General features: G+C 42.5%; 1 protein-coding gene across 1 annotated transcript in view; it reads right to left on the bottom strand.

Annotated features, from left to right (window-relative positions):
- Nucleotides 1-16,038, bottom strand: part of LOC144610719 (cAMP-dependent protein kinase catalytic subunit alpha-like) — a 119,605-nt gene extending 103,567 nt beyond the window's left edge. Inside the window, exon 1 of the mRNA XM_078429630.1 lies at nt 15,650-16,038. Coding sequence (XP_078285756.1) covers nt 15,650-15,758 — 109 coding nt within the window. The 5' untranslated portion in view covers nt 15,759-16,038. The remainder of the gene's footprint in view (nt 1-15,649) is intronic.
- Nucleotides 16,039-19,422: the final 3,384 nt, after the last annotated feature.

Here is a 19,422-nt window from a genome sequence, read left to right as displayed (position 1 = left end):
TAACACTGACTGCTCTCAAGACACTTCCATTGACTGCCGCAAGTTCCTCCATCCTACTGTCTTTCTCCTCAGTAAATACTGAGGACAGGAATATTGTTTCACCTGTGCCATTGCTAGATGTGGAAGCAGCAGAATTTGTTACACTTGAAGTGCTAGAGAAGGCTGTTCCCATCTCCACAGCACGTAGGAGGGCAGGAATTATGTGAGCACAGCACCAGTTTGATATCAAGCCCACTACGGCACCAGTTTGGGATCAAGTCAATGGTGAACTCATTGGTTAGAATTACAACTTATATGCACCTTAAAACAAAAAGAAATTGGTAGGCAGTCAAATTTGAGTATTATTAATGGAATGAAAGGGTTCTGCAAGATTAAAGGGTATGCACAGATTCAGTACTGCTTCCAACATCTTTGTATTTGTTACATGGTGGAAATTATGTGCATTGTCTCTTGGAATAGACAAAATACACGTTACGTTTTTGGGAGGAGTTATTCAGCCTCTGAGAAGGCAGTCGAGAAGGATCCTGCAATGACTTCTCCTCTGGTAGACAGCAGAGACACCATTTTAATTACTACAATCAGACTTCTCTTTTCATGGACAGTCATAATTTCAGTCTGAGATCCCTTGGCATTCTCTCTTTCCAGATGAGGGCGAAGAGATCATGAATTTGTGCCAAAATAATTTCCCACAGTGCTTTATTTTCAGCAAGGATTTTATCTGCACCAGAGATAGTTTCTCAGCCAACTGCTGACCTTCTCGACCTCTCATATCACCATGTTTGTACTCCACTGTGGTGTGAAAGCTCACGCCAAAAACGGAATCATGGTCATCTTACTTTTTTCGCAGGGGACTAAATTTTGGTATCATGGGGGGGTTTTCTGCAAGGCCATTGCAGAAATGCTCAGTTTCTTTTGAAGCATGTCTTACAACAACAAAACACAAAATAAGTCATAATTGATGAGATCACCATATATCTAAGAGATCGACACAACTTTCAATCTCCAAGGCAAGGGTATCAAACACTCCAGCCTCAAAATCCTACAAAATGTCCAGGCCCTTATTATTTTTATCATATTAGGTTGCCCGTTTAGTGCTTGGAAAATGTGAATTTTAATTTTGATATACATTACTGTCAGAAATAAAATAGGTGGAGTTAAAAACTGCATGTCTTCCACAAAACATGTATAGCTGTGTTTTAGATTTCAATGTCATCTAGAGGATAGGCATTGTATTACTAGGCAATGGCTTCTCAACATCAGTCCATTAAAAGCAGACAGGCAGGCATGGGAATAATTAGAAAGCCATTGACGTCACTCAGCAAGCTCACAGTTACACTCCACAATCACTGGCAAACCAAAGATCTAACCCTGGACATTAACTGGAGAACAGGAACACCAATTCCACTGCAATATTGGAGAGTCCCCAACAGGCAATGGGAGCTCCCACCACACCCATACAATGGGAGGTTCATCTCGAGGAACTCACTGGAACTTATTAAAGGGACGAGATCTCCTGCTGCATAACAAGGGCACTAGCTGGACAATGGGAACCTTTCTCCCAGCCATCATTCGGACTATGAGAGCATTCTCCACGGGCATCAGCTGGAAACACTTATGCCCAAATCTCAATTAAAAATTTTAAGGAATACTGAGATTGTTCGGGAAAGTAGGTATCAGCTCCATTATGAGCACCTTTGCTCTAACAACCCACCTCTGTCTGACTTAATACACCTGCCTCCAAATTCAATTAAAGCAAGAACTATCGGTACATAACTGAAAATTACATGTTAGGGAAAAAAAGCATCCAGTTTTAAGGTCTCTGGAAGTAAATGCACTGAAAACATAAAACTTTTGCGAACGTAAATAGAGAAAAAGCACTAACACACGAAGCAGCAGTAATTCATGCAGCTTTGCAGGATGTGTACTCTTCATCCAAACATACTATTTCCCGTTTACGAGAGAGTGCATGAAAACGAAGAGAGAAATGTAAACTTTTCAGGTCATTGATCCAACATCAGATCTGTTATAAGAAACTGCATAGATTTTACATTGTAATACAGGGTGGAGGGAAAATATCTGTGATAGGGTGGAGACAAGGGTTGTCCTGGCAATGTAACTACATCGCTGGCCGACAGTGGAAAGAAACAAAAGAGCATGCTGGCAGAAAATCAAACATAAACATTCTGGAAACACCCTACAGATCAGGCAGCATCTGTGGAACGATAACAAATGAGTGAATGTTAAATGTCACACCCCTGCAACAGTCTGTTCGAACTTCTACCATCGGGCAGACGATACAAGGGCTTCTACGCCCGCACCTCCAGACTCAGGAACAGCTTCATCCCCAGGGCCATAGCTGCTATGAACCGGTCCTGCTGAGCCGGATGGTCACATCGCACAGTGAACCAGCACAGATCTACTTGCACTTTATTCTGTTTTAAAACTGTTGTAATTTATCATATCATATCATATATATACAGCGCGGAAACAGGCCTTTTCGGCCCACCAAGTCCGCGCCGCCCAGTGATCCCCGCACATTAACACTATCCTACACCCACTAGGGACAATTTTTACATTTACCCAGTCAATTAACCTACATACCTGTACGTCTTTGGAGTGTGGGAGGAAACCGAAGATCTCGGAGAAAACCCACGCAGGTCACGGGGAGAATGTAGATTGGGTTGTTTAAATTTATACAGATTAGCTAATTAATTTATTGCATCGTATGGGAGGCGCATTCCCAATCTCGTTGTTCCCCTGTACAATGACAATAAAGATATATTGTATTGTATTGTTTGTGGTTGGCCTGGTATCAGAATTGGCCAGGAAAAGCCACTTACCAGAAATTGTTGAGTTCAACACTGCAACACACCCAGTGAGAAGACAAGGTGCCGAACTATGTGGCTGCAGTCTTTGCTTCCTGGATAGCAATCACCATGCCATTTCTTTCTCCTTCTCTGACCCATGGATAAATCAAAGTTTTTAATACCCCCCCCCTACCCAATGTGCTTTCTTCTTGATGTCCACCATCTGCCTGACCTTAAATATTTTATTATAACTAGAACTTGAGCTGATAATTGGTGTATCACCCCCAAAACGTTTGTTCTGATCCATGAGAATCTCACAGATAACAATCATACAAATGTGTTATAAACTAGAATGAGAAAAATCATTTGGATGAGCCAACCATTAAATAGAACATTTTGATTATTTGAGGGGGAAATGTTCTCTACATCTTGCCATGCCATTTTGCAAAGTTCTTATGAAATCCTTCTGGAATTGTAACACTGTTCCTCAGACGACCCCACCAATTATATTTACAGTTACTGCACTAGCTTTTCCAGATCAAAAGGACACTATAGGGAGAGTTCTACAAGTGCACACATGAAGAACATTGCCTAATCAAGACTGCCCCAGAAATTGCGTGAAAATTATTTAGTTTTGGCATCACAGCCAAATCCAATCCTACACTCTCTCAGGCAATCACACATCCACATCACAGGAATACTGTCACGGAGCTACAATAAAGGTAGCTCACACCAACCCATTTCCTTCTTCACACCTCATGGACTTATCCCTCCATGAGGAGAGCCTCCTCCTTCGATTAGCTGTTATAGTTAGTATGAGTAGGGATCAGGAGCCAAAAGTTATATATTTGTGTGCTGGTGATATTGGGATAATGTTTAGCAAAATCAGGTAGAATTTGATGTGGCCAGACTCCATCTGTTAAATAGCCAAATCAATATTCATTATTGTCTCTTAACCTAGCCCTAAACATCATCTGTCTTGTTTACACAACTTCCTTCCTCCCAATCTCTGCCCATTCCTGCTCCAAATTCACCGTATCTGTTTATTACATGCACTAAACCCTCAACTCAAAATTGATGACTTTCTTTAGATATAGCCTGCATGCGAAAAAAGCTGATGGTACAGCATGACTGTTTTTGGAGACACAAGTTTTGCTGACCATGAGATCACAAGAAAGGGGCGAAATATTACTTTAACAAACAAGTGTTAATGTGACAATTGGAAGACAAAAAATAGTCTACGGAATCTCTAAATTGCAATTGTAAATAAAAGTTGTTTTCCAGCCCTGGTTGCAGAAAGACATGGGGGTGTGTGAGTAAAACAAAGTGGATGTAGTGAATGATCAAGATTAAGGAAATCGTCACATGAATTATGACTAACAAACAGAACACCCACTGCATCCTACACCACTGTATTCAGTAACCGATCCCAACAGATTGCGACATCCTGGAAAATGTGCAAAAATAAAACTTGGAAAATTCCTCTGACTCATCATTTAGGTAATCATAATTACCTCCGACTTTGACAATTCTCTGTGGAATCTACCTTTGTACAGGTCTAAGACTATTTCCACCCTAGACAATTAAAATATTCTTTCATTGAGGAATTTGGTAAATTAGCTTTGTCACTAACCACCAGGAACCAGATTCTCTGGAAAGTCTTGCTTCTTGGCATCTGAACCACTTCTGTTAATTTGAATACAATTTAATCCCTTTATAACATGTAAACAGTTAGAAAAGTACACGCACCTCTAAAATATTAGCTAGCTTTGCTATTTCAGATTAGGGAAGGACAATTAAAATGACCAAAGGCTTCATTTTGTATAAGGACATTGTTATAGAAATGAGCTCCATAACCCATTCACTCTGGCAGAGGCCATTTAACTTTTCATGCTTGCTCTGGCTCTGAACAAGATCTTTCAGATTTGTGACATAACTACTACATCTACATTTTCCCCACACCCCTTAATATAGAAACATAGAAAAATAGGTGCAGGAGTTGGCCATTCGAGCCAGCACCGCCATTCAGTATGATCATGGCTGATCATTCAAAATCAGTGCCCCGTTCCTACTTTTTTTCCATATCCCTTGGTTCCTTTAGCCCGAAGAGCTAAATCTAACTCTCTTCATCCCCAGGGCCATAGCTTCTATGAACGGTCTTGCTGAGCCGGATGGTCACATCGCACAGTGATCCGGCACAGATCTACTTGCACTTTATTCTGTTTTAAAACTGTTACAATTTGTTTCATTGGGTTGTTTAAATTAATACTGAGTAGCTAATTAAGTTATTGCATCGTATGGGAGGCACATTCCCAATCTCGTTGTACCCCTGTACAATGACAATAAAGATATATTGTATTGTATTGTATCTTGAAAACATATTTTTTTGGTATAAATTCTAGCTATCATTTCACAGCATTGCTCATGAATCCAAGAAGCCCAGTTACGATAAAGCAGATTTCTCCTTTCCCGGCCTTGTTTTACTATTTCTCCAAGTTTTTGTGCATGGTGAGCCTTTATACACTCAACTAAACAGACCTGCACTTTTCCATTAACATAGTCCACAACAATGTTGAAAAATAGTCACGGTGAACATGTGTATATATATATATATATATATATATATATATATATATATATGTAAAAATATGACATTCAAAGAGTTGAAATTGAGGGAAAAGGGCAAGATACAGATTTCAAGTTGCTTCGGGGAGTGACACGTTTTCACAGATCCAGTTGACATGAGTCAGGAGTGTTTTATTGTTATATGTCCTGAAATGGAACAATGAAATTTTTACTTGCAGCAGCATGACAAGAATATCAATAAGGAGATGCGGGCAAGGAGTAGGTGCCTAGAAATTGATTTCACTTTTCTTCTCTGGAGAAATATTGTGTAGCACTATTTCGTGACTCAAAATAGAATCCCTAAAAAAGACTGTGACACAAAAATATCAAAGTATATTTGGGGTGATTTTCACCTCAAAAGATTTATGGAAACATGATCTTGGATGGGAGCTAGTATCATTGCACTCTACTTTGTTGAACATCACTCAGAGCAGATCATAAACCTGAACATTTATAATCCTCATGACAGCCAAACAGCAGGACCAGGGGGATGAGAAAGGATATCAAGGGTTTTGTGAAAACAGAGAAAAAGGTGTTGCGAGCATTAGTTTTGCTGTTGTGAACATCATGTACCTTGCTCAGCCTCAGCAAGGTTAAACTGATGCAAGTATATTCCAGTAATATCAATTCAAAGACTATCATAGGTTGAATCCCCAAATCACCCATAACATTTGAACGTTATTTAATAAATTTAATTGTGGATGATCAGCCATGATCATAATGTATAAGAAAATAACTGCAGATGCTGGTACAAATCGAAGGCATTTATTCACAAAATGCTGGAGTAACTCAGCAGGTCAGGCAGCATCTCAGGAGAGAAGGAATGGGTGACGTTTCGGGTCAAGACCCTTCTTCAGTCTGACACAGCATCACTATACAACATGGATAGGTGAAGATTTGAGTTGGAATCCTTCTTCAGATTGGAGAAGGCTATTGATCCAAAATGTCACCTATCCATGGCCTCCAGAGGTGGCGCTGTGGAGATCTGGAGATTTTAGGGGCTGGTGTGACACGTTTCCACTGGCCCCGGAGTCCGCAACTCTGTGTGTGCTTTTAGAAACCTGTCCACGAGATCTCTAATAAACTAACAGGTAAAGTCTGTGCCGTCTGATTATTGTCATCCAACTGACCGCGAACGCGAAGTCGAACTCGACAGCGCTTGACCTGCTGAGTTACCACAGCAAGTTTATGATGCTCAGCTGGATTACTGAACGTTCCTATTATCACGAGTGGCGTCTCCCAGCCTAGTAATGACATTACATGGACCAGAGTTCAACTCGTTTCCTTGCTCATTGTCCCATTTGTTCTCTATTTTGTTCAGCCTGCAAAAAGAAAACCTAGCATTCCAAAGTCCCATGGTACAGCTTTCCTTGCTTCTACTAGAGGTTTACACAATCTTTCCTTCGGTACTTAAATTTGACCTTGATGTACCCTAATTTCTCATTCACATTTCATTAAACATCAAGGAATTAGATTACTATTCCCAGCCAAAAGACCAGCTGTCCCCTTGCATGTGCCAATTTAGTAGCAACCCAGTTCCAGAAACCTAGAGAAATAGAGGCGATGAGGGAGATATGTTTATATGACAATGCATTGCGGCCAAGAAAATGAACAGGGAAAGCAAGCAACGAGCGCTACAAGCAGTGGGGAGTTCTGGGCGTCATCCTGTATGCATTCCCCTATGACTTCAATTGCAGACTAGACAAGTAGCAGTGTCAGGTTTCAAATGGGAGAGAATGCATTGCATTGCTACACCATTTAATCCAGCAAGCAGCTTTCAGTATCACATGCCAATGCACTGGAAATGTTCTCAAGCATTGCCCTCTATAACTGTGCAACCGTTATTCAGCTCAATGTGCAAGTGCTACAGCTAACCTATGGTCAATGCCATAACAACTGAACCTGGTATCATCACTCCTCCTATTTTGCAAATAATTATCAGCACACCAGAAACACACACAACTCTTAAATTGGTAACACAGAGGAAGAAGATTGGACTTTTTTGCCTTCCATCACAGTGAGGAATGTGGGGAATCCGCTGTGGTGGATGCTTATGTTAACTTTTATGTAGTCGTGTGTCTTGTTGCTTTTTATTTAGTATGGCTGTTTGGTAATTTGAATTTCACTGTACCTTAATTGGTACATGTGACAATAAACTGACCTTGTCAGGCAGCATCTCAGGAGAGAAGGAATGGGTGATGTCTGAAGAAGGGTCTCGACCCGAAACGTTACCCATTCCTTCTCTCCTGAGATGCTGCCTGACCTGCTGAGTTACTCCAGCATTTTGTGAATAAATACCTTCGATTTGTACCAGCATCTGCAGTTATTTTCTTATATAAACTGACCTTGAAACCTTGAAATGAACATTACATTTATACAATTCTGCTGCTAGTTTGCAAATGGACAAAAGAGCTTATAAAAGGTGTGACATAAATCAACTGAAAATTTTAAATTACCACGTCCTATCTGCAAAAAGCAAATTTAATTCCTAATCCCAGAAAGATGCCAAGGAGGAAAACTGATAGGTTTGAACGAAATAGAGTAACTTTGGAACAAGACTGCCACCTACGGGACATCACGTGTCAAAGCCAACTGTTTACTGTTAGCACACATCTAACCTCTTTACAAGCTGCAGTATAACCACTTTCCCAACTCCACCCAACAAATATGATGATTACAAATTTTACATCACTATCCGCTGATAAAGTAAAACTGATAAATGAGTAAACAACTTGAATCGGCCCGTTCGCAGGACCTTTCATCGCCTGGTGTGGCTCGGCCGCTGGACCTTCCATATCGGGAGCCTCGATCGCCTCGACGCAGCAGCTCAACCGCGGGAGAAAAAGCAAGGAAGAGATAAGGCTTTTTTTTTACCTTCCATCACAGTGAGGAGGTGCCTGGAGGTGAGTCACTGTGATGGATGTTTATGTTAAATTCATGTAATTGTGTGTTTTGTTTATTGTTATGACTGTATGGTAACGACATTTCGTTCAAATTTTCTTTTTTTTGAATGACAAATAAATTCAATTCAATTCAAAAAGATGCAATATGTCAGCTGCAGCATTTTGACAGCATTTTTGCCATGAATTTAGTTTAGTTTAGAGATACGGTATGGAAGCAGGTCCTTTGGCCCACTGGGTCCACGCTGGCCATCGATACTAGTTCTATGTTATCCCGCGTACTCATCCACTCTCATCGCACTAGGGACAATTTACACAGGCCAATTAACTTACAAACCCGCACATCTTTTGGATGTGGGAGGTGACCACAGCACCCAGAGGAAACACACATGATCACAGGGAGAACGTGCAAACTCCGCACAGAGGTTAGGATCGAACCTGGACATTTAAACAGCAATAAGTCACTGGTTTACAATATGCCAAGACTGGCCAAAATGATAGTGCAGAATTAAATGCGAGCATAAATGACAACAATAGATTTGTTAAAAGAGACAAGTGAAAATTGTGGTAAACCTCATCTAGTGAGCACAGGGGTTTAACCAAGATTGGTGGCGACGTTATAATCTACAAGTCACAGAGCTTGAGAAAGCTGCAATATCAGCAAGGTTATCATGTACAGACATAGCAAAGACAGATATGTGCCTCTATTATCATGAGCTGTTTGCAATCATTAAAATAATATTTATGAATTCAAAACAAAACAAACCCCAACATCATCATGATGCCCATCTTATAAAAGATATGCCATATCCCCAGAAAGAGCTAAAGTGGAGTTTAATAAAACAAAGCAGCAAGGCACCAACAGTTTAGACAAAAAAAACAAAAACAACCCTTTTAAAATAAGTACGTTTAAAATGGTTGAAATGTCACAGAGCTTTATTGGATAAAATAGAACCATACAAAATATGTGAATGAATGCTTCATCAGCGATTTACTTGAATCACATCATAAAACTAAATGTAAAAGTTTAAGACATCGACAGCTTAAAGCATTGCCAACATAGATATGCAAAAGGAAATCAGCAATGTGCAAGAGGCTAAAGTTGAGGAATGCAAGGATTCTGGGTTGTAGGGCTGCATCAGAATATAGAAACAGGAAACAGCAAGGCTTAATAAGCAAACACAACATTGAATTCTTGCTGCACTGAGAACCAATGTAGATCATTAAGACCAGAGAATTGGTGGGTTAATAAGGATTCGTTCATGCAAGGATACCAGGAGGAAAATTTCAGATGTTTAAGTTTATATAGGCTGAATAGAGATGGAGGAAATTACAACTGCATACCAGCTGAAGGTTTTACAATGCAGACAGACACAGACAGGGACAATTCTAGTGATGGAGAAAGAATAGGATTGGAAGCTTAACTCAGAGTTAGAGAGGGCACAAAGATTATAAAGTATGACCTAGTGTTGGAGTTGCAGGAGAGAGGGATATATCCAATGGGTGGGGAATTAAGTCAGTGGCACACAGTGAAGACAATAATTGTAGCTATAATATTTATCCAAACCAAGTTTCCACTCAACTGATAATGGAGTCTGTAAGTAACTTGACAAACCAAACACCATCAAGTAAATGCCACCACAAATGAGTTGTACATTTGCACAAATACCTCAGGCGCACAATGATCCCATGAATGTCTCGGTTTGTTTCAATGCTATTCCTCAAAACAGAACCAAGAATTTTAACGATAGTGGACCAAAGGCCAAAACGGGCTACCAACACACAATTTTTCTTCCAGAAAATGAAATTTTCGGCTTAACCTTTCAAGCAGGCTGTCCCACCTGCCTCAACCTATCCTTCAATCCCAATCACTAGTGTCTTATACTTTAACAACATATTTTTCTGGTTTATAAATTTTAAGTCGGGGCAAATAAAATAGAGGCACAGATTTGGTGACCATTATTTTTGGTCATCCTATAAAAATACTAATATTGCACAAATTCCAGTAAACAAACATAGTAGTTGAAAATGTCTCAGTTAATTGTAATTTTATTTGACTTATTTTAATTATAGTCATCTTTGCTATTTTTTCTTCATGTACATTTCACAGAAGTTATTTTAAGTCTTTCTTCCAATGTATGATTTTATTGTGATTTTTCCATTTGAAATGGGAATAATTCATTTCTAAAGTATTGCTCCTTTTACAGTCACCATTCCTCTTCACTCTGGCTGGCACGAGATTCCAGGTCCGGGCTTGACTTTCAAGTTGTTCCACCTTCAAAAGGAGAAACAGAAGAAGCTCCACAGGGCTAGAAACAAGGGACTGGTTGATTAGGAAAATAAACCATACAGAATAAGCACAAACTCAGAAGCGCTCAGTGCAGTGTTTGCACCAGGAGAAGAAGCACTGTCGACCCGCTAATTAAACCAGACTAAAGTCAGCTGCAGAGGAAAGCCAGAAGCTAATGTTTTTAAAAATGCAGATGGTAAAGACAAGCGTCTAAAGTAGCCAGGTCCACTAAGCAAGAGAGGCACCACACTTAGATGAAACTCTCAAATGAAACATGCAGTTAAATTATAATCAGAAATCAGCAAAATGTAGCAGCAATAAGATTAGTTCCAAACAAACTTTTACCCCCAAATCAAGTCAACACCCACCTCACACAGAAACTGCAGGCAGAAGCTTCCTGGCAGAGTACAATGGTTTCCAATACAGAGCATGAAAGTCACCATGAGAGGATGACACATGTTTCCCCAAATTGTGGGCCAAGGAACGCAGTGGTCCTCAAATCAAAGATAAATGGTGTCACATTTTCACCAGTTTGCCTGGGCGAAACCTTTGGGCAAGAACTTGGGAAAGAATTACTCTTTCCATTTGTTGCTGATGGCTGCATTTCTGTGATCAGAAGTCAAAAATCTTGAAAGTCAGTCATTAAAATAGCTAAGAATATGGATTTTAATTTGATACATGGTTTCACCCCCTCCCCAATCAAACTTACCTCGCGAGAACCTACATAATATTTAAAAACAAATCGGTATTATGTGGTTAAACATTCCTCCATCCCTGGAATTATATTGCAAATCTAGCTCAATGGAATAAAAATGTATACAAATCCTACGTGAACTGTTTGAATCACTTTAATCTTGTGGCTACAGATCAAGGTATCTACATCGGTGTCGTTAGTCTGTCCTCAGATGCTCTGAGAGACTGCTGTGTATTTCAAGCACTGTGATTTGACCAGGTCAGAAGAAGAAACAGGATGAATGATTGACTAACTACTGAGGCCCCAACACCAACACATTCACACCATACAGCACAATGTTAAGAGTTATGCATTCGCAGAATAAAGGTTACCAAAGTCACTAAAGCATACAATAAAAATGAATTCAAGACAGTTAGCTGCAGTTGGAGGCAATTAAAATCTTGAATTTGGTGAATGTAGAAAGGCAGATTTGGAGCATGCAAAAAGAAATCAAGTTGTAATAACACAAGATTATAAGACATGGGAGCAGAAATATGCCATTCGGCCCATCGAATCTACTCTGCCATTCAAACATGGTTGACCTATTTGTCCCTCTCAAGCCCATTCTCCTGTGAACTTCATGAAAACGTGAATTTCTTGTTTCACGTGAAATAGCATAAATAATATTTTTCCCACTTTCTTGCACAGAACCCTTACCCATTGACTCTCGGAATATCCAAAAGTAGACTAATTTTCATTCTAATATATTCAGTAACCGGGTAGATAATTCCTAAAATTCAATAGTTTCAAGGTAAATAGACTTCTTTACATCTGTTCCGAACGATCAGGTCCCTTATTTCAAGGTCAGCTCTGTTCTTGCCCCCACCCAACTAGCCTGGGGAACACACCCTCAAGAATTTTTTTAATATACGTTTCAATGGATTGTCTCATTCTTCTAAACCCAAGTCTAAGCTACCTCTGCTTAACATGTGGCAAATCATAATTGCACTCCCTTCATCGTATGTATATACTTCCGTAGATTGTGATCACACAATTTTCCAGAAGCAGTATTACTGAAATCAGTATGAGATGGAGTCAAATCCTAATGCAGTTACAGCTAACATGTCATTTGTTATCCAAATACTTGCACTGAACCTTAATTCCTTTTAAAACAGAGCCCTGTAGGCATATCTTTAGTGAAAGATCTTCCATGCCACTGATAATCTGGTCTGTATTCCTCCGACTCTATCCTAAAAGGAGCCGTGTTAAAATTGCTATGTTCCATTGTGTGGGAACCGTTCTAGAATCCATTACATTTTGGAAGATTTCAACTGGCAGATTCACTACCTCTATCTCTTTCAAATCTTTGGATGTAGATCATCAAGTCGTGGCAATTTGTTGATTGCATTTCCCTCATTAGTTTCTCCAAAACATTTCATACAAAAAATCTATTTTCTGCAATTTCTCATTTAACATTATTTACATTTTCTGCCTCTTCATTGCAATGATAAAGTATGTTTATTTGTACCTTAGGTCCAACAACCTCTTACTAAAACACCTATTGTTTATTAATCTAAAGATCTTGTTCTGCAAAATGACAAGAATTGCAAAGTAAAGTGATTATGTAAAAATCCTAGGCAATTAACTCTTCTATGCCCCGTTGACTTGGAAACCTACGTCAAAGCTTTTCCAATGCAGCCTTGCACCATTTTATTATAAAAATGTTTATTCCCAATTGCAGAGCAGGTTTAAAGTTAAAACATGATCGTCTATCTTGTTAGAAAGACCTTGTTAAACCAATTCCAAAATGATTTAATCAGGTTTCTTTTCACTCTCCACCATCTGCTTATAGGCTATAATCCTTAACAGACCAGCTGTCAGCCTTCAGAGATTTGGGGACATTGTCTCCAAAACAAGTTATTGGTTCCACTCCCACACTGGAGCAGAGAATTTGGGTTTTGCTCAAGGAGTATTGCATTGTTAGGGATGCTGCCTTTATCCAGAGACATCAAACCCATCCTCCCAGGCAGGGGCTGGAGAACACAGGGAAGGAAGCAAGTTGTTTGTGACACTGTTTACTGTTGGGATCTTTCTGTGTAAATACTGTGGCTGCCTCTGATTGCAGTGATGGGGAAGGCCCGCAATGGGGGAAGTGTGGGACAGATGCCTTTAGAGTGAAACCACCCTCACCTGTTTGCCTAGGCCGACACGATCTCCCGGTTGCTGAACACTTTAACTCCCCTTCCCATTCCCATACTGACCATTCTGTCCTGGGCCCCCTCCATTGCCAGAGTGAGACCCAATGCAAATTGGAGGAACAGCACCTCATATTTCGCTTGGGATGTTTACAATCCAGCCCTATGAATATGGATTTCTCTAATTTCAAGTAACTGTGGCTTTCCCGCTCTCTCCGTCCTTCTCTCACCCTAGTTCTCCAACTCGTTTCACTGTCCTCCTGATTAATTTTACTGATTGTATGCCTTCTTGTGACCTTCGCCATAGCCAACAATGAACCATTCTATGTGTAGGAAAGAACTGCAGATGGTGGTTTAAATTGAAGGTAGACACAAAATGCTGGAGTAACTCAGCGAGGCAGGCAGCATCTCTGGACAGAAGGAATGGGTGACATTTTGGGTCGCGGTCTGAAGAAGGGTCTCGACCCGAAATGTTACCCATTCCTTCTCTCCAGAGATGCTGCCTGTCCCCCTGAGTTACTCCAACATTTTGTGTCTACCTTCGAAATGAACCATTCTACATTTACTCCAGCATTTTGTGTCTACATTCTATATTTCTTCATCATCACTTGCTTTGATCTGTCGTTTTCACACCTTACCCTTCAATATCTGTTTCCCTCTCCCCTGGCTCTCAGTTTGAAGGGTCTCGACCTGAAACATCACCCATTCCTTCTCTCCAGAGATGCTGCCTGTCCCGCTGAGTTACTCCAGCATTTTGTGTCTCTCCCTCCTTCCAGTATTTTGTGTCTCTCCCTCCTTCCAGGATATTGTGTCTCTCCCTCCTTCCAATATTTTGTGTCTCTCCCTCCTTCCAATATTCTTTCTCTCCCTCCTTTCAGGTGTTTCTCCCTCCTTCCAGGATATTGTGTCTCTCCCTCCTTCCAGGATATTGTGTCTCTCCCTCCTTCCAGGATTCTGTCTCTCCCTCCTTCCAGGATATTGTGTCTCTCCCACCTTCCAGGATTCTATCTATCCCTCCTTCCAGGATATTGTGTTTCTCCCTCCTTCCAGGATACTGTGTCTCTCCCTCCTTCCAGGATGTTGTGTTTCTCCCTCCTTCCAGGATATTGTGTCTCTCCCTCCTTCCAATATTCTTTCTCTCCCTCCTTCCAGGATTCTATCTCCCCCTCCTTCCAGGATTCTGTCTCTCCCTCCTTCCAGGTGTCTCTCCCTCCTTCCAGGATATTGTGTCTCTCCCACCTTCCAGGATTCTATCTCCCCCTCCTTCCAAGTGTCTCTCCCTCCTTCCAGGATATTGTGTCTCTCCCTCCTTCCAGGATTCTATCTCCCCCTCCTTCCAGGATATTGTGTCTCTCCCTCCTTCCTGTATTTTGTCTCTCCCTCCTTCCAATATTTTGTGTCTCTCCCTCCTTCCAATATTCTTTCTCTCCCTCCTTCCAGGATATTGTGTCTCTCCCTCCTTCCAGGATTCTATCTCCCCCTCCTTCCAGGATTCTGTCTCTCCCTCCTTCCAGGTGTCTCTCCCTCCTTCCAGGATATTGTGTCTCTCCCTCCTTCCAGGATTCTATCTCCCCCTCCTTCCAAGTGTCTCTCCCTCCTTCCAGGATATTGTGTCTCTCCCTCCTTCCAGGATTCTATCTCCCCCTCCTTCCAGGATATTGTGTCTCTCCCTCCTTCCTGTATTTTGTCTCTCCCTCCTTCCAATATTTTGTGTCTCTCCCTCCTTCCAATATTCTTTCTCTCCCTCCTTCCAGGTGTCTCTCCCTCCTTCCAGGATATTGTGTCTCTCCCTCCTTCCAGGATATTGTATCTCTCCCTCCTTCCAGGTGTCTCTCCCTCCTTCCAGGATATTGTCTCTCCCTCCTTCCAGGGTTCTATCTCTCCCTCCTTCCAGGATATTGTGTCTCTCCCTCCTTCCAGGATATTGTATCTCTCCCTCCTTCCAGGATATTGTATCTCTCCCTCCTTCCAGGTGTCTCTCCCTCCTTCCAGGATAGTGTCTCCCCCTCCTTCCAGGGTTCTATCTCTCCCTCCTTCCAGTATATTGTGTCTCTCCCTCCTTCCAGTATATTGTATCTCTCCCTCCTTCCAGTATTCTGTGTCTCTCCCTCCCTCCCTCCCACCCTCCTCCATTGATCAAACCCACGCCTGGAACGCACCGGTTTCCAATTCCTGACCCTTCGGAATGTGGTCCTTGAAGACGATGCTGGGGCTGCTGCTGTTGCTGTCCTTGGTCCACTCGCGGCTCGTCAGCCGCCAGAGCTTCATCTCACCTTCGCCCCGTCCCCCCTCCACCTCCACATCTGTCTGAGCGGCACCAAAGCACAGCCTGCGCCAGCAGCCGGCCGGGGCGCCGGTGGCTGCGGCCTGCCTCTCCGTGCCTCCCGCTATATAAAGCTGCAGCTGACGGAGTGAGGGGCGGCGCCGAGCGAGCAAGGCGTGCGGGGGGAGGAGGAGGCCAGGCCCATGTTGTTGTTGGCGGCGGCAGCGATGCCCGCGGCGCACTCAGGCTCAGCCCTCCACTAGGCCCCACAATCCCGTCGCCAGGACGACGGCCACCTCCACCGCCATTGGCTGACAGCCCAACGCGTCACTCCGACCCCGGCCACCCTCCCTGCCGATTGGCTGAACACCCGTCAATCACCCGCAAGGTCCCGCCCCCCGCCCATTACTCTTGCCAATGATGGCAAGATATTTATTTTATTTATTCCTTGTTTTGGGCAATGCTTTCACTTATTCATTCATAACTTCTCTTAAAACTGTGGCTTAAACTTCAGAGGTTGGCCTTGTCACAATATACATGGATCAGCCAAAACATTATGACCACTGACAGGCGAAATGAGTAACATTGATTATCTTGTTACAATGGCACCTGTCAAGGGGTGGGATATATTAGGCAGCAAGTGAACAGTCAGTTCTTGAAGTTGATGTGTTGGATGCAGGAGAAATGGGCAGGAGTAAAGACTCGAGCGACTTTGGCAAGGGCCAAATTGTTATGGCCAGACGACTGGGTCAGAGCATCTCTGAAACGGCAAGGCTTGTGGGGTGCTCCCGGTCAGCAGTGGTACCTACCGACAGTGGTCCGAGGGGGGACAAACCACAAACCGGCAACAGGGATGCGCAAGGGCAACGAAGGCTATCCCATCTGGTCCGAACCGACAGAAGGTCTACTGTGGCACAAGTCACGAAAATGTTAACGGTGGTCACGGGAGGAATGTGTCACAACACACAGTGCATCACACCCTGCTGCGTATGGGGCTGCACAAGGAGGACAAATAGCATATTAGGCAGGTGGTCAAAATGTTATGGCTGATCGGTGTATCACACATCACCAAAGATAGACACAAAATTGGAATGTGTTCAGGGATGCAACCACAAGCCTCGATGAATATACAGGCACTGGGACATCAAATACCAGCTTTTGTGAGGACAGCTGCATTTCCCCCTAGGATCCGGACAAGGTTAAACAACGACAAGCCTTGTTTACAGCAGAACTCAAGACAGCTCTGCCAGTCTAAAGATGAGGCCTACAGGAGCAGGGATGCAGACCTCTACAGGCAGGCCAAGTACAAGTTGAGAAGAGGAATCAGAGCTGCCAAGGAAAAGTACTCTGAGAAGTTGAGGAGCAAGTTCTCAGCTAATGACTCATCTTCAGTGTGGAAGGGCTTATAAGACATCACCAGCTACAAGAGAAAACCACTCCAGCATATTAAATTCAATTCAAAATGCTGGAGTAACTCAGGACAGGCAGCATCTCTGGAGAGAAGGAATGAGTCAAGTTACTGGTCAGACCCTGAAGACTCAACCCGAAACGCCACCTATTGCCTCTCTTCAGAGATGCTGCCTGACCCGCTGAGTTACTCCAGCATTTTGTATCTACCTTTGATTTAAACCAGCATCTACAGTTCTTTCCGACACATCTGTAGTTCCTTCCTACCCACATCACGTATCACAATGGACCCGGCGTCACGTATAGACTGGGTGAAGTGAGGGTGGATTTCCCTCCTTGACAGCACAAGACTGGATCAGAGGTTTTTTCAATCACTAGTTGCTGTTTTTAAAAATCATCATTAATGATACTAACGTGTAATTCCATCCTACTCCATTGTCAATTTCAGTTTTCGAGCTGAGATGTTGGAATTTGAACTCATGCCAACAATGTTGTGCGCCCAAATCTGGATTGCAAGCAAAAAACAAAGTGTTCACAAGGTCTTGCAGCCGAATAAGGCCATGCAACCCATCAAGTCTACTCCACCATTCAATCATGGCTGACCTATCTTTCTCTCTCTCAACCACATTCTCCTACCTTCTCCCCATAACCCCTGACACCCGTACTAATCAAGAATGTCAATCCCTGCCTTAAAAATATCCATTGACTTGGCCTCCACGGCCGTCAGTGCCAATGAATTCCTGACTCATCACCCTCTGACTCAAGAAATTCCTTCTCATCTCCTTTCTAAAGGTAGGTCCTTTTATTCTAAGCCTATGGCCTCCAGTCCTAGTCTCTCCACCTTCACTCTATCCAGGCCTTTCACTATTAAGTGATGACAGAACTCAGACACAATAAACTGCTGATGCTGGAATCTTGATTAAAACAAAGTGCTCGAAGAACTGAGCATTTTAGGCAGAATCTGTGGAGGGATGGACAGACTTCATTTTAGGTTGGAACCCTTTTTCAGACTGATTGGACTTACTGGGCGGGAAAGAAAGCTGCTAAAGTGAGGTTAGGACAGGCCAAAACCCAGCATGTGATGGTGCATACAGGTGAGAGGGATTTCATTGGCAGATGGATGGAGTTAATGATAAAGAGTAGAGGTGAAGAGGAGATAAAATAGTGTCAGAAGAGTGAAATGTTAAGCCAGAGATACCAGATGTGGGAGAGGGTAGTTATGGGACTCTGAAATGGGAGATGAGTAATCCCAGAGTTCCCCATATTCCTTTTATCCTCTTTCACCAGTCTCCCCTCCCCATTATATTCCACACATATACCTCCCTCCGCCTGTCCATTTCCCTCCTCTTTCCTTATCTGACACTTTTTTTGCATCCTTCTAGCCTCTAGCATTTATCATGTACTCTTAACTATCTATCAATCAATTCAACCACCCCTTAAACTTAGCCACCCATCACTTGCCCCCACCACTCCTTTCCAGCTCCCCCCCCTCCCATCAGTCTGCCGACTGTCCCTCCTGAAACATTGCCTGCACATTCCCTCCACAGAAGCACTGTGTTGCTCCAGTACTTGTTTTTTGCTCAAGACTCAAGCGTATGCAGTTCCTTGTCTGTCAGGATTACAAACAAATATTAGTTACTTTGTCCCTATTCTGCGACACAAATTCGCAAGTTCTAGGAGCAGAATAAGGCCATTCGGCCCATCAAATCTACTCTGCCATTCAATAACGCTTGATCTATCTTTGCCCTCAACCCCATTCTCCTGCCGTCGCCCCATAATTCCCGACACCTGTACTAATCAAGAACCAGTCAATCTCTGCCTCTAGAGGTCCAGTGCCGCCAAACACTCAACATAAGTTAAACCAATCATTCTTGGGATCATTCGCGCAAACTGCCTCTGGAACATCTCCAAAGCCAGCACATCTTTCCTCTCATATGGGGCCCAATACTGCTCAAAATACTCCAAATGCAGTGTGACCAGTGGTTTATAAAGCCTCAGCACTAACTACATCCCTGGTTTTATATTGTAGCCCTCTCAAAATGTGAGCATTGCATTCGCCCTCGTTACAAGATTCAACTTGCAAAATAACTTTTTGGGAATCCTCCACCAGCATTCCCAAGTCCCTTTGCACCTCTGATTTCTGAATTCTCTCCCCATTTAGAAAATAATCTACGCCTTTATTCCTACTACCAAAATGCACGACTCTACACTTTGCTATGCTGTACTTCGTCTGCTACTCCCCCAACCCGTCCAAGTCCTTCT

This window comes from Rhinoraja longicauda, chromosome 37 (genome assembly GCF_053455715.1).
Source record: "Rhinoraja longicauda isolate Sanriku21f chromosome 37, sRhiLon1.1, whole genome shotgun sequence".
NCBI lineage: Eukaryota > Metazoa > Chordata > Chondrichthyes > Rajiformes > Arhynchobatidae > Rhinoraja > Rhinoraja longicauda.
The sequence above is the reverse complement of the archived record's forward strand: the minus strand, read 5'-3'. Positions and strand labels throughout refer to the sequence as shown.